Raw genomic sequence first — 15,541 nt, forward strand, 5'->3', positions numbered from 1 at the left:
AAAAAAAAAAAGCGAAGACCCAGCAGCCTTCCTCCACCGCAGGACTCCGCCACGCAGCGACCGGCTGGATTTGGGGGTTTCGGTGGCCCCGAGCATCACGGCGGGGTGACGGGAACAACAATGCCATCATGTTTTTGAGACAGGAAACCTCCGAGTTTGCCCTGAATGAAGAACTTCCTGTGTTTAAACTTGTACGAATATCCGCTGACAAGCTCAGTTCAAATGAAAACACGAGAGTCGGGGGGAGAGGCTAATTCAGACCAGCTGGACTTCCACGGGACTCAGAGCTGGGCAGAAAATGCGAGGAGCCGCTCGCCGCTCCGGCTGCGATACGTGAGCGGCCGGGACAAGCAGTGCCTTTGTTACTAAAGAAGGACGGACGGGAGAATTTAAAAGCTTCAAACTCTTCCACGGTTTCCGTCGCAAAGGGCGATTGGGAATATTTTATCGAAGCCGTGGGGTTTGGCTGTTTTTTGCTGATGGATGGGGGTTTTGTAGGGGGGTCAGGGGGATGAGATGGGGCGTTTCACCGCTCGGGACCGCCGGTCGGGCTGCTGAGCACCCTCCCGTCCCCGTAGTATTGCTGTTTTGGGATTAAGAGTCTGCCACGGCGGGGTTGGGACCTGCTGGCCGTGTGATGCTTCCTGCGGTGGCGGGCAAAAGGTTGCCGGCACGGTTTCATCCGTAAGGACGAGAGCATGGGCAAACCACTGAGCCGGCCAGACTGTTTACGGCAGAACCGCACTTGCCTGGGGAAGGGCGAGGAGGAGGATGGTTATATAGAGGATTGCTACGTGCCCCAGAGGTCGATATACGACACGATGAGGATTAACGAGCAAATCGATCAGGGATCGAAGCTCAACCAGCTTTCCAAGAGCACCCTCGGCAAGGGGGATGGCAGCACCATATCCAGCAACGGGACCCTGGGGGCTGCCAACGTCTTCGAGTCCAGGGCACCAGAAACGAAGAAGTTGGACGAGCGAGTCATCTTCGACGCGCTGAAGCTCAGCAGCGACGTCTCTAAGCCAGCACCGGCTCCACCGAGGAGACGACCAAACCCTGAGAGGAAGGAGAACGTCAACCGGCGGTCATGGAAATCCTTCATGCCGCCCAACTTCACCGAATTTGCAGAAAGGATGGGGGCTTCGCTGAGCGAGGTGTCCGAAGCGGGTGCTTCCAACCCTTCCCTGCGGGATAAGCAGGAGTCGAGTGCCATGCTCAGCGAGCGCCCCGGCCAGCCCGATCACGGCGAGCCCATGACCGAGTCTCTCACCTTGGAGCACGTCTCCAAGTCATCCGGCGTGGCGGAGGCTCTGACGGCCAAGCAGTTTGGCGCAGATGGCTACGGCGGTCCCCGGGATGAGCACCAGACCCTGCTGAATGCCGGCGACGGCCGCGGTCGCGTCAGGGACCTGGCCAGGGCTCACCGGCTCCCCAGTGCCACCTGGCCACGAGCCAGGAAGAATTTCATCAAGGGAAGCCTCAGCGATGGGCACCAGGAGACCCTGGAGGCCTCCGGGTCGGACTGTACAGTGGAGAATGTCAACCTCTCTCCGTGCCTTAGTGAAGAGCTGCTGGATGCAGGACTGGATATTCTCATCACCTCCAATCTCAGGGAGAAAACGGAGTCTGAGCTGAGATTTGAGGAGGACGAGCGCTGGGTGATGATGGAGGAGTGGGAGGAGGCGACGCTGTCAGAGAGAGGAAAGGCTGTTCTGGTGGCAGAGGAGAAAAAGAGCTGTTGCTTGGCAGATATTTCTGAAGAAAGGGAACAATTCACTGTTCCAGCCGATGGCTCTGCCCCCAGCCCAGGGACCTCCCAGTCCTGCCTGACCCCGGGGGGTGCTGGCAGCCCCCTCGCTGGCAGCATGTGCTGTACCGAGGACGTGGCGGTGCAATGCGAGGCTGAGGACTTTGCTCCGGGTTCGGAGCGCTCGACCAGCCCTGTGGTCCCCGAGTTGTCAGACACAGACTCGGTGCAGATGTTCCTGGAACTGGAAGAGCAGTGCCTGAACGAGGACGAGGGCGATGGGGCTGTCCCTGGCCACGCAGACATTCAGGTCTCTCCGATGGACTCGGAGGGACTGGACCCAGATTCGGCCAAACTGGCCGGGGTGGTGGTCGAGGCGTGCCAGCGTAGGGCCCCTTTGGACATCAGCGCTGCGGACTCTGCCGTCGTGTCGGATCTGGAGGACTTTGATGTCACCTGCAGCTCACAGGTGCTGAGCACGCTGGAGCCGGCAACGGAGCCCTTTTCGGAAAGGGACACCTTGGCCATCACCCCGACAGACTCGGACGGAGGGGCCTCACCCAGCCCCGTGGCTGCGGCGGGGCCGGGCTCCTTCCAGCAGTGCTCTCTGGCACCGGAGGAGGAGGAGGAGAATGAACCTGACCCACGGGTGGACGTGGAGCTCGTGGACAGTTGCGCGGTGGCAGTGCTGGTGGCTGGTGGGATGCCGTCTCCTGAGACGGGCACTCGTCCAGCTTCTGGGTTGGAGGGAGCTGGTTACCCCAGCGCTCCGGTGGGGTGGGGTGAAGATGACCAAGACTTCCTGGTCCCTGATGGTGAAGTATCACAACTTCCCGAGGAGACCTGTCCCGGCCGAGTGTCCCCGGCTGGGCTGTCCCCCTGCCAGCACCACGCTCCCGACACAGTGGCGGAGGAGCTGGGGTCCCCCTCCCAGCACGAGGGCAGTGGTGAGGGGACGGATCCATTTGGGACCCATCACCTTCTGCCTGGAAGGACAGAGTTCACCAGCTGGGATATCCCAGAACTGGTTTCTGAGGATGAAGCCACAGATTTTGGGTCAGAGAGTTATGGAGCTGAGGGCCAGACTCCTCCGGCAGAAAGCGGGGATGCTCACTGCGCTTCTCTGCCGCCTTTCCACGCTGGCTCTGCATCAGAGCCGGGCTCGGAGGCTCCGATTACATCCCTGGCGCCTGTTGAGGGACTCCCATGGGAAACGGTTCCCCTGGGCCAGGGCTTGGCTCTGGAAGGGGCTTCCCATGCCGAGGGGTCCCCAGTGGAGGTGGCTCTCGGGCGTGGGGAGGCTCCAGCAGCCATCCTGCAGCCGGGAGACCTGGACTTGCTGTTTGCCGGCACCTGGGAGGAGCGGCTGGTGGCGCGGTGCTGCGCCGCGGTGCTGGCCGAGGGGATCCCACGTGCTGCCAGCCCCGCCGCCACAGAAGAACCTCCCGGCATGTCACCTGCTGTGGGGCAGCCTACTCCCGATGCCACCCCATGGGATGTTGGGGGGCTTTCTGCTCCAACCGACCCGCCAGCACCAGGGGATGTGGCTGTCCCAGAGCCTCAGGCTCAGGAGACACCACCAGCCACTGGGGATCTTACCACGGATGCTGAGGAACCGTGTACTGAGCACCCTCCCCCAGATGCCACCACCGCTGCCACCTCCTTGGCGGTGGAAGAGCTTCTAGATGCCCCACCACCCTTTGCTGATGTGCCTGTTGCCACCGTGCCACTGCAAGCGACTGACCCTCTTGTCTCCAGTGTCGGGGCTCTCGGTGGTGGCCCTGCACCGCTGGCAGCGGGGGGGCTGGTCGTGGCTTTGGGGGATACAGATGACTTTGCCAACATGGTTGACTTCGCCAACATGGTCGTACCACCCATTTTGGAGCACCTTCCCACTGAAGTGCTGGCTTTGGAGGATGACCCCGTTGCAGGAGCAGAGGTGGCAGCTTGGGACAGTGCCTGCATGCTGTCGGGCATGGAGGGTCCCCCCTTTGCCTTCCCACCCCCCCCGGAGGGACCCACCACCCCAGAGCTGCATGAGCTGCCGGGTGCACCCTCTGCCACGGCACCCAATGCACAAACCCTCCCCGGGGCCACCCTCCGTCCCCCCAGCCGTGGGGGTGCCCCTTCCCCAGCACCCGGTGAGGGAGAGGTGCCTGCGAGCACAGAGGGACCTCCCGGCACCGCTCTCCTTGCAGAAGGGCCTCCTGCTTTACCAGATGGATTCGTTCCAGATAACGAGGTATTTGTTGCTCAGGCGCTCGCAGACGGGATTTCAGGCGCAGAAATCGCTTTATTTTCTACTTGAGGGGTGGGTGGGAGATGGGAGCTCGTTTGGTAACTCCCAGCCGTGATCTGCAGGGCTCAGGCTTCGAAACAGCCTTCTCCCTCCTGAGTTCAGCTTGAATTTGGCAGGCAGAAAGTTTCAGGGGGCAATTGTGTGTTTTTTTAAGTAGGGGAGGCAAAAGACTATTGCTGCTTGATGACCTAAAGTACGGTCCTAAACTTTTTTGGCTTATTAAAGTACATTATGGTCACTCAAGATATAAATAACGGACTTCAGAAAAACCTTCTTGCTGACTCCTGGCAGGGTGGTTCCCATCTTTGAAGCTGAAAATTTATTAGAAGAGAGAATCCTGTGAAACAAATTAAGTGCAAATAATTCCTGTCCTGTGCAGTCACCGCTTTCTGTAGCTTTTTAAGTGAGCGATGAGGTGCTGAGGCTCTGAACGTGCGTGGGAAGGGGGTCAAATTCTCTCTGGCGTTTGGGGATTTGCTTTACCGTGCCGTGCTAGTGGCTTTTGCCTGGAGAGACCTCGGTGGTGGAGTTCCCACAGCCGAGCGCTGATTTACTGCCATCTGGCTTAGGAGAAATATCACTAAGGAGACATCAGAAGTTAGTCAGCCCCCAAAATCCCGATTCGGTAGCAATTACTCATCCTTTGGGCTGTGCCACCCGTTTATGAAATGCACATGGAGGGGTTGGGAGAGGTGTTTTCACATGGTGGGGGTCCATGTGAGCACAGGCTGGGGCACCTGGTGTGCGCCTTGGTGAGGGAAAAGCCATCACGTTGTTGCCGTTGTACGTCTGTTGTCTGAAATTCGCTGTCCTGCTGTCAGCGTGTCCTTGCTGGTGGGACCCTTATTTTAGGTACAGCATCTCCGATCGTTAACCCCATAAATCTTCTTCTTGTTCAAACGTTGTTGAAGGCGTTGGCAGCTCCGGGGCGATGCTGGTTCTTCCCGCGGTGGGGCTGGGCTCTGCGTTCGGCCGCGGAGGGGTTAAGGAGCGCGGCCGCCCGGGAGATGAGGGAAGCAGAACACGAGGGGATGCTTTGGGAAGCATTTCTGGGAGCGAGGAGGAGGTGTGGTAGAGCAGATGTCCTTCTGCTCACCAAGATGTCTGTCCAGCCTCTTCGTCCGGGCAGGACACCTCGCTCTGTGCCTTTCCCTGCCCAGCAAAGGGTGTATGTCAAATATTTGTTTCAAAGCTGAGTCACGCTGAGGTTAACGAACTAATGCACTGGACTTTTTCATGAGCAAAGAAAAACAAGTGTGTTGGACATGCTCGCTCCTGAGGCCATTAGTATGATTATCTGTAATGACCCTTGGGCAGCGTCGCGCTCTGGGGCTGTACGGGTTGGGGTGTTGCAGGTAGCCGTGGTCTGATGGCCAGGATTTCTCAGGGCTCCCTCCCTGCCCGGCTGCTTCGAAGCTCTGGAGTTTGTTTTTGCAGCGTGCAGAGGGCTGGGACCCAGCCCGACATGCCAGACTTATCAGCCTGGTCCTTTTGTGGGTTTGGCAGCTCTAACAGCCAACTCCATATATAAACAGTAACAGGAGAAACGTCCGGGCAGTCGGTGATTTTGTGTCACCATTTATTTCTTATAACCGTGGCATAATTCTCCCCGAGCAAACAGCTCTGGACGGTGTCTGCCAGCACACCCTTCGGTGCGTGTCCTGGAGCGGTACCTCCCTGCCCTCGAGTTGCTGAGCTCTGGTGGGAAGAAATAGCTTTTTGTTTGAAAATGGGGCAAAGAAAGTCATGGCGGCCCCTCTTGCTCAGGCTGAGGAACTTGGTGTGTATGTGTTTGGAGTTTGGTTTTGTGTGTTTGGGGTTTTTTTTTTTTTGCCTTGTGTTCCTTCGGAGGCACAGCGGTTGTCGGGTCGGGAGAGCTGTGCCATCCACCAGCCGCTGCTCTGCCAGGAGAGATTTTGCATCTGAGTGGGAATTTTTCAAAGCCATGAATGTTGGTTTATTCTCGGGCGCGTGAGGAGGAGGAGGCACGCTGGAGAAAGCAGGCAGCTGGCTGCAATCCCCTCCGCTGCCCAAAGAGAAAACGTTGCGACAGGGCCAAGGGCGCCAATCCTGTCCAGCGCTGGGGGCAGGGTGACCCGTGCTCTGGACGGGCTCGTGGTCCAAGGCCCCAGAGCAAGCGATGAAGGAGACTCCGCTCCGTTTTTTGGGGGGCTTGTGCCGTGGATGTGGGGAAGCAGCAGCCCTGTCTCTTGGGACCGGGCTGTGCGGCCGCCCCAGCAGAGCCGGAGCGGGACCGTGCCCGGGCGGCTGCGTCAGCCGGTGGTTACAGCAGATCCACAGCTCTGATAAAGGGCACTTATCTCCTTCGCGGAAACAGGATTTTCCCTGCTGCCTCTCGTTACAATGGGGAGCTTCATTCCCTCTCCTCCCCCTTTCCTATCAAATCTTTTTGGGTTTAAAAAGCTTTTCCCCGCAGGATTCCCAGGCAGGACCATGCCAAGTACGCGGTGTGGTAAACGACTGGCACATTAATTGCCTCTTGCCTTTGTCTTTCGAAATACAACCAGCTTCTCAGTGTCTGTAATTTCATGGTTAACAAAACTCACGTGATGTCAGGTCCCTGTTCTCAATGGCATCACTGTGAGAATTGCTTGGAGTTGTTCCCCGGGAGCGTTATTTCCCAATCTGGTGGCTGACCAGAGCCGATGCTCTCATTTCTTCCCCGATTTGCTCTCCCCACCTCACTCCAGCGCTTGGAAAAAAGGGGGATTTACCCATTTAAAAGCAGAGATGGATGCGTATAGATCCTGAGCTGTGCTCCACACCAGAGGATGCTTGCGACATCTGTGTTACTAGGTCAAGGCCAGGGAGGAGTTTAAACAAACTTGCACAACTCTCGTAAAATCAGTGCAAGTAGCTGCTGCATCTTCCTAGAGAAAAAAGTCTGTTGTAGCTATTGAATGATGGAGGGGCTGTAAGAGCAGCTTATGGGTTATAAATACCTTTTCTCTCACACCCTTCCCATCCTCAGCTGTTCCAGAAGGAGCAAGTGGATCCCCTCCAGCTAAAACTACAGCAAGTCAATGGAGTTGGTCAAGGGCTCATCCAAAGCGCCGGGAAAAACTGTGACGTCCAAGGGTTGGAGCATGACATGGAAGAAATCAACACCCGCTGGAACACCCTCAACAAGAAGGTGGGAGTGTGGGGAGGGGCTGTAGCTGTTTTATTTCAGCCTCATTGGGGTCTGGTAGAAGAAGGGGGTCACTGAGAGGGAGTTGAGGCTCCGGCGTTGATGCATCACCAGCCTGACCGTGCAGTGGGGTTGTGTTTGGGGTGCAGGTGGCCCAGAGAGTTGCTCAGCTGCAAGAGGCCCTGTTGCACTGCGGGAAGTTTCAGGACGCCCTGGAGCCGTTGCTGAGCTGGCTGGCGGACACCGAGGAGCTCATCTCCAACCAGAAACCTCCCTCTGCAGAGTACAAGGTGGTGAAAGCCCAGATCCAGGAGCAGAAGGTGAGCAAGCACAAGGCAGCGATGGGAGGGGGAGCTCTGGACAGCCAGACAAGATTTTGGGGGTCCATCCGTAACAGCTAAGGTGTAGCTGGGACATCCACAAGCCTCCTTCTTTCCTGGTGACTCTTCTGCTGGTTCCCCACATTCTAATGTAATCAACAGGCAGCTCGTTTGCCCACGTTCACTATCTCCATCATCTAAATCACCAGCGTTGCTTTATTGTCCCGCTGCCTCTTGAAGTTTGTTGCTGGTTTTGCTGGTCAGCCGTGTTTTTCCAGCCCTAAGTTTTGTTTGTGCTGGTAATTCTGCTGCGTCAGGAGCAAGCTGGCGTTGTAGGTACCGGTTTGGGTATTTGGACAAAACAAATGTACAAACTGTAAGAACCGACCGGAGGCGTGCTGGTGTTTGCAGAGATAACAGCCTGGGTCGGCGCCTGCCCTTGTGAGCAGGCAGATGAAAGTTCAAGTGTAGTCGGGGTAAAATATTTTAGAAATGAATTCTTACCAAGGCTTGGTCCGATGTCTTGAGACTTTGAAGAGGAAATTTATTTAAAGTGGAAGTTAAAACCTGATCTTGATAAGCTGGGGTGGGTGGGTGATGGGGAAGTCTCTGAATACTTCTCTGGCACAAAAGTGCTTTGAATCTCTTTTAGAATAGAATATTTCAGTTGGAAGGGACCTACATCCAACTGCCTGACCGCTTCACGGCTGACCAAAAGTGAAGGCATATTACTGTATTACTACCCTTTTTTTTGAACTGGTTTTGATGGCAGAGGCTATCATGCTGGGCTGGCTTCGGCCTCAGCCCCGTGCTTATGGTGGTTTGCAGCCACAATTAGAGATTTGCTATTTCTGAGGGCTAGAAGAGGTTCTGCTGATCCAATCCGGTAACTTTTATCCTCCTTTGTTTCACTGCTGATGCTAAAGCTGCTCCAGCGACTCCTGGATGATCGCAAAGCCACCGTTGAGATGATCCAAGCGGAGGGAGGGAGGATCGCCCAGTCAGCTGAGCCTGCAGACCGGGAGAAGATCGTGGGGCAGCTGGAGAGCCTGGAGCGGCGCTGGGCAGGGCTGCTGGGCCGGGCGGCCGGCAGGTGAGGGGGGCTGTACCACTGGCCAGAACCGCGGGGCCAGCTCATCCTGCGACTCCCGGTGCCCCGGAGCTTGGGCTTACAACACGTGGGGAGCTGGCAGAGCTTTCTGTGCAGATACATCCTGGAAACAGCTGGAAAACATGAGAAATCAAAGTCTGTTTGGGGAACTGAAGTTGATAACAGCGGTTTACAATGGCAGGGAAGAACTCAGATTAAATAAATTCCCTGCAGGGGATGGATGTTATTTTTATTCCTTTAAGCGTTAACATTTAGCTTTAGCAGCGACATCCTGTTGACACCTTTATGCTGCCTGCGTCGTGTTTACGAGCCGCTTGTTGCTACACAAGCCAATATTTGAGGTTACGAAGTCACTTCTGAGGGCCAGATTTGACCCTCCCAGTGTTTTAAATCACTGCCAACTAGATGGGCTAGGACTTGTGCCAGTGCCAGGCTGTCTTTGAACAGAAGCTCAGCAGCTCTGCAACACCGAGAGCCTGGCCACAAGCTGAGCATGTCAGAGGATCTCTGAGATAGTGATAGGAACAGAAGAAAGAGCAGCACAGTGGGGGAGCCTTGCTGTCACCTCCCCAAGGGGGATAAACTGCACCCTAAAGGCACAGCTGTGGGAAAAAAGCTTATTTTGCAGTTTCTCCACTTTGATTTTTGTGTCTGCCTTTGCAGCCGTGGTGTCCCACCTCGCCCTGAGCAGGGCTGCTTTGGTTCCTTCTTCCTAATGCTCGAAGCTGCTTCCGATGCCGGGCTCCAGCAGGGAGCCGCTTCTTAGTGTTTTATTTCTTACTGTAGGCAGAAGCAGCTGGAGGACATCTTGGTCCTGGCAAAGCAGTTCCATGAAACCACGGAGCCCGTGTCGGACTGGCTGTCGGTGACGGAGAAGAAACTGGCCAACTCTGAGCCCATCGGTACCCAGACTGCCAAAATCCAGCAGCAGATCAGTCGGCACAAGGTAGGAGCCGTGCGTGAACAGGAGCTGCTGATGGAGGTGGTTGGTATCGGGCCCCGCTCAGGTGGTTGTTTCTGCCGTGGCGAGGGGGTTTTTGGCACGAATGAGTATTGGAGGAGTTATCCAGGCTGCTTTACGTACAGAGAAGGCTGCAAACCCTAACCCGCCAGTGTGGGTAAATACTAAACTGATGTCTTTGCACCTCGAAAGTATCTGGCTCTGGATAGGAAAACCCTTCCTGTTCTTGTGTTTGTTTTAAATTTTTTTTGATTTTGCTGCAGTTTGCCCATTCACGGGTGGGTTTCATGCATCCTTCATTCCTTCAGTTGCATTCATTGTTTCCGTTTCCCCATTTACCTTTGTTTGTTGTTTGTTTTGTTTGGTTTTTTTTTTTAATCCTTTTTTTTCACTCATTTTCCTTTCTGTTGTCCATTTTATCCTCCCGGCATTCAGGCTCTAGAGGAAGAGATAGAGAGCCACGTGGCCGACGTGTCTCGGGCGGTCGGTGTCGGGCAGTCCCTCTCCTCCCTGAGCTGTGCCGCTGAGCGGAGGCTGCTGGCAGAGAAATTAGACTCTCTGCAGAGCCGCTACGGCGAGGTCCACGACCGGTGCTGCCGGAAGGCAGCGCTGCTGGATCAGGCGCTCTCTAACGCCAGGCTCTTTGGGGAGGAGGAGGTGGAAGTGCTCAACTGGCTGGCTGAGGTCGAGGACAAGCTCGGCTCGGTATCCGTAAAGGATTACAAACGGGACGTCCTGCAGAAGCAGCATGCCGACCAGCTGGTATTTTCCATTTTTCTCCCATGTTTATGTTTATTTTGTTGCATTTATCCGGTTTTATTTTTGTTTCTGGGTCTGACTTTAATTTTGCAAAAGTTTGTTCCACTGCTGGTTCTCTTCTAGGCTTGGAGAATTGTAAAGAGATTTCATGTGTTAAAAAACAATAATTGCGGCCCCAAAATTGGGTTTCCCGGGGTTGGAGGGGGGTGGAGGGGGAACTTCAAATGATTCATTTGCTTTGTGAACAATGCCTGAGCAAGCTTGGCCACCCCATGCCTTTAGAAAGCTGGATGCTGTTTCCAAGAATGAGAGCTTGAAAAGCCCAGTGGGTTTTTTGAGCCAGGCTGGCCACCGAGGAAGCCGTCTGCTTCCGCTCCCCGGGGGCCGTGCAGGCTCTTTTCAAGAGTGAGGTTATGTCTGATACAAGGGCAAGTTCTCTGCTAACACGTATCCAATGGGTTGGGCTGGGTTTGCTCTAAGATTTGAGCCTTTGGGTCCCAGAAGTGCCAGTAAGTCCCGTAGCAGGAGGAAGCTGACTGGACAAGTATCAGATCTGTTGTCCACCCTTCCCGTGGTTGGTGAGAGCAGTTTGTGCTCTGCTTCATGTCTCTGGCCAGCAGGACGTGGGGATCTGCCTGCATAAGGATAACCTCGATTTGCCTTTCTGTGCAGGCCTTGAATGAGGAGATTGTGAACAGGAAAAAGAATGTGGACCAAGCCATTAGAAACGGGCAAGCTCTTCTGAAGCAAACCACAGGTAACACAAAGATCTGGGCGTGCTCTGGGAACCTCCCCCATCCTCGGCGTGTTCTCCCTCAGGTCTGATTTCCTTCTGGATACTCCCAAAGTAGCTGGTTTCTATCCAGACCTGGATGCTGAGCCACAAGCTCTCCAGCTTTAGCCCTTGGTTGGTCCCAGGTACCAACCTCGCAGCTTTGTGAGCGGGTGATTCCCACCACCAGCACGGTGATGCTCGGCACTGAGGGAGGGTTTTCTCATCGCATCCAGCTGCTAAATCACATGGAAAGAGGTTAAAAATACACCCAGCCCTTTCCTAATATTGCTTTCCCATACTGAGCAGTTGTTGCTGTTGCCACGTGGGTGTGAGTTTATGTTTACGAGTGGGAAGAAAGGTCGGGGCGATGCATTTCCTTCAGATGTGGTGCGCTCGGAGCAGATGTACAGGCCTCTGTCCTTGTGGGAGACTTGTAGCAGGAAGAGTGATTACAAAGAATTTGGCTCGCAGTTTCTTGCCCTCTTGGAAATAGCAGTAAAGAGTGAACTGGACCTTCTTTCTCGGAGCTGTGACACGTTAGTTGAAAACTTTGAGTTGTGGTGGCTTTGGGGCTTGTGGCAAAGCCGGGCTCCGCGACACGCTTCCTTCCTATTACAGGGAGGAGGTGGACGTTACGCTGGCTGGTAGAAAATGTCAGTTCTAAGAGTAGCTTCCTGGCTGTAAAAATAGGCTGTGAAGTTCCACTGACTTACAGAAAAGTGAGACTGAGATCAGCTATTTAAAATGGAGGGGAAGAGGGCAAGTGGCTGCTTGAACCTTCGTGCAGCCCCCCTGCAGCCCAGCATCATTGCACAGAATCATCTAGGTGGGAAAAGACCTTGGAGATCATCCAGTCCAACCATTAACCTAACACTGACAGTTCTCAACGACACCAGATCCCTAAGCACTATGTCGACCAATTTGCCCCGTGCTGCTGTCTCGCAGGGGAGGAGGTGTTGCTGATCCAGGAGAAGCTGGATGGAATTAAGACCCGCTATTCGGACATCACCGCCGCCAGCTCCAAGGCTCTGCGCACGCTGGAGCAGGCTCGGCAGCTGGCCACCAAGTTCCAGTCCACGCACGAGGAGCTCGCCAGCTGGATGAGTAAAGTGGAGGACGAGCTGGCTTCCAGTGGGGGACAGTCCCCTGCCGGCGAGCAGATACCCCAATTCCAGCAGAGACAAAAGGTGGGGGCTGGCAGAGCAGTACCCGGGGGACAGGGACACGAGGGTGGGAGTTGGTGGGGGTTTGCTCGTTGTTTTGAGAGGCTGGGGAGGAGCTGGAGGGGGGGGGGAGCGCTGAGAGGGACACGTGTCCGTGGGTGCCTTCCACAGGAGCTGAAGAAGGAGGTGATGGAGCACAGGCTCGTCCTGGACACGGTGAACGAGGTGAGCCGAGCTCTCCTGGAGCTGGTTCCCTGGCGAGCCCGCGAGGGGCTGGATAAGCTCGTGTCAGACACCAACGAGCGCTACAAGCTGGTCAGCGACACCATCAAACTGAGGGTGGAAGAAATCGATGCTGCTATTCAGAGATCTCAACAGGTGATTTAATTACGCCGCCGGAGGCTGACGGGTTTTCTTGGGAGAGTGGGAGCGAGCAGCTCGGCAGCGCGATGGTGGTGGGAGGGATATAGCAAGCACAGCCCATCGGGAGGGCCAGATCCCATCAGCAATGCCAAAAAAGAAAAAAGAAAAGGCCTCGCCAGCGGCGTGTGGCAGCGGGGCTGGTCTCTGACCCATCCCATGTGTGTGGCTTGGGTCGGAGAACTCTGGTGCAGCGCCGCGTTATCCTGCCAGCGGGCTTTTGCTTGCGTGGGTGATGTAAGATAGTGTAAAACTGATGACAGGTGACTTTCAGGCCTGGAAAAATGTCATTCCCTGTAGTGATAGCGCAAGGATTTGTTCCAGGCGAACAGTCCTCCCAAAAAAAGGCTCGTTCTGCACGGATTGGAGCCTGTGGAGTGCTGTGAATAGCTGCCCTCGCTGGCTTTGACCGCTGACTCCACGAAGCTGAACGTGCAAAATGATGGTGTAAAAGAGAGGCATCCCTTTCCCCGTGGGCAGGGAGGGTGTAGAAGGCGGCGGCTGCTCGCCGTGCCCCGCTGTGCTGGGTGCCCCAGAACCAGCTGCCGGCCGTGGGACAGTGCCTGCTGCTCCTCTCGGAGGGGAGCGTGGAGTCAGAACTCTGTGTCCGCCCCCATGTCCCCTTCTCCTCCCCACCTCTACACCCGGGTGAAGCGTTTGTCCCCCGTGTCTCCCCGGCTCCCCTCACTGTCCCCAACGTGCTGTGTGCCCCGTCCCTGCTGCCTGTCACTAACCTGCCTGTCCTGTGCTCCGGGTGCCAGTACGAGCAGGCGGCCGACGCCGAGCTGGCCTGGGTGGCTGAGACCAAGCGGAAGCTGATGGCCCTCGGTCCCATCCGCCTGGAGCAAGACCAGACGACGGCTCAGCTGCAGGTGCAGAAGGTACGTGCGTGGCTACAGGCTTGGGGAGGGGTGGCTGGAGCTGTCTGGAGGAGAGGGATCTGGGGGTTCTCATTGACAAAGAGCTGAACAGGAGCCAGCAGTGTGTCCAGGTGGCCAAGAAAGCCAGCGGCATCCTGGCTAGCAATAGTGTGACCAGCAGGAGCAGGGAGGTGACAGTCCCCCTGTGCTCGGCACTGGTGAGGCCACACCTGGAGGGTTGTGTCCAGGTTTGGGCACCTCAATCCCAGAGAGATCTGGAGGGGCTGGAGCGAGGGCAGAGGAGGGCAACGAGGCTGGGGAAGGGCCTGGAGAATAAATCCTGTGAGGAGCCAGGGAAGGAGCTGGGAGTGTTCAGTGTGAGGAGGAGGAAGCTGAGGGGAGCCCTCATCCCTCTCTGCAGCTCCTGACAGGACATTGCAGAGAGGCCGGGGCTGGGCTCTGCTCCCAGGGGATCAGGGACAGGACAAGAGGGAACGGCTGGAAACTGCCCCAGGGGAGGGTCAGGCTGGGCAGGAGGAGAAAATGTTTCCCAGCAGGAGTGGTCTGAGAGTGGAACAGGCTGCCCAGGGAGGGGGGAGTCCCCATCCCTGGGGGGGTTTAAGGGCCGTTGGGATGAGCTGTGGGCTAGGGGAGAACTTTGTAGAGTTAAGCTGATGGTTGGACTCGGTGATCCTGAGGGGCTTTTCCAACCTGAACGATTCTGTGTGCTCGCTGCTGCAGCGGGGGCAGCGAGGAGGGATGTGGTTGGGCTGCTGTTTAGGGGGGCAGCTGTACCCTGGAGAGGCCTCTGAAGTTTGTAGCACTGAGCACAGGGAAAGATGCAACACTTGTCCTTGGTAAGCAAGAGTCAAAAACAAGGGAGAAAGAGGATTTAGAGAATGAAAGCGTTTGGCTTCTAAAGGAAGAAGCCTCCTGTCCGTCTGCAGGAGCCAAAACCTTTGCGCAGCCCTGCAGGGCTGCCTGGATGCTCTTACCTGGTCTCCCCGAGAGAGAGAGAGCTGCTCCTTTCAAAGCCTCTCCCTGGGGCCGCTGGAGCAAGCTCTGCCTGGGTCTGCAGGCGCTGGCAGCAGGAAGGGTTGAGAGAAATGTATATATTGATTAATGAGGGTGCTTTTACATTTGCTTTTTGCTCATTGTTCTTTGCAGTGGGGGACTCCTCGTTTCCCTCCCGCAGCCAGACGTGGAACAAAGAGACACTGGGGTGGTTTTTTTTTTTTTATATCTTTGAGATGAGCTCATGCCTGAAAGAACGTGCACTTTAAATAAACGGCCCTTTTCTCCCTTTACCAGCCTCGGCAATCAGAGCAGCATACGGGCTTATTGGATTTAAAAAAAAAAAAGAAAAAAGGAAAATAAGACATTGTTATAAAGGAGGGGGACTGAACCGTCAGGCATTAAGTTAAATTGAGCTCAGCTTGGCTTCCTGCTGTTAATCGCGTGGACCTTGGGAATGGCAAAGTTATTGGTAGATGCAGTTCTGGAGAGCATCGTTGCAGGGCATTAACGTTTGCTAATGAATGGATGGTGGAGCTTTTCCTCCGGCGAGGACCCTGAGTGTGGAAGTGGACTGATACCTCATTTTAAGAGCCGTTTTCTGGCCTTTGAATGAGAGAGGTTGATGCAGATGAGTCATGAGAAAAACATGCAGTAATCTGCATTTTCAGCCAGATTTTCAGCGTGCTGCAGGACGCTGGTGCTGAGTTTTGCGTGGTCTCTGCGGCGCCGAGCTCTGCTGCAGCTGGCACCGGCAGGAGGGTCCCGTGGATGGGCTGGGGGGAGAGAGGTTGGGCCCGGCTCTGATTTCTTTCCTTTCTTTGGCTGTTTCCTTTCTGCAGGCTTTTTCCATCGACATTATTCGACACAAAGACTCTATGGATGAGCTGTTCAGCCAGCGCAATGAGATCTTCGGGACGTGTGGGGAGGAACAAAAAGCTGTTCTCCAGGTGAACCT

General features: G+C 55.6%; 1 protein-coding gene across 1 annotated transcript in view; it reads left to right on the forward strand.

The window, feature by feature from the left end:
* Nucleotides 1-15,541, forward strand: part of MACF1 (microtubule-actin crosslinking factor 1) — a 104,806-nt gene that overhangs the window by 64,548 nt on the left and 24,717 nt on the right. The window contains exons 50-59 of the mRNA XM_026863219.1: nt 7,042-7,203; nt 7,350-7,520; nt 8,447-8,613; nt 9,418-9,577; nt 10,028-10,354; nt 11,024-11,108; nt 12,072-12,313; nt 12,461-12,667; nt 13,471-13,590; nt 15,426-15,533. Of these exons, the coding sequence (XP_026719020.1) occupies nt 7,042-7,203; nt 7,350-7,520; nt 8,447-8,613; nt 9,418-9,577; nt 10,028-10,354; nt 11,024-11,108; nt 12,072-12,313; nt 12,461-12,667; nt 13,471-13,590; nt 15,426-15,533 (1,749 nt within the window). The remainder of the gene's footprint in view (nt 1-7,041; nt 7,204-7,349; nt 7,521-8,446; nt 8,614-9,417; nt 9,578-10,027; nt 10,355-11,023; nt 11,109-12,071; nt 12,314-12,460; nt 12,668-13,470; nt 13,591-15,425; nt 15,534-15,541) is intronic.

Source organism: Athene cunicularia, assembly GCF_003259725.1.
Source record: "Athene cunicularia isolate RWA chromosome 23 unlocalized genomic scaffold, athCun1 chr23_part1, whole genome shotgun sequence".
In the NCBI taxonomy this organism is placed as follows: domain Eukaryota; kingdom Metazoa; phylum Chordata; class Aves; order Strigiformes; family Strigidae; genus Athene; species Athene cunicularia.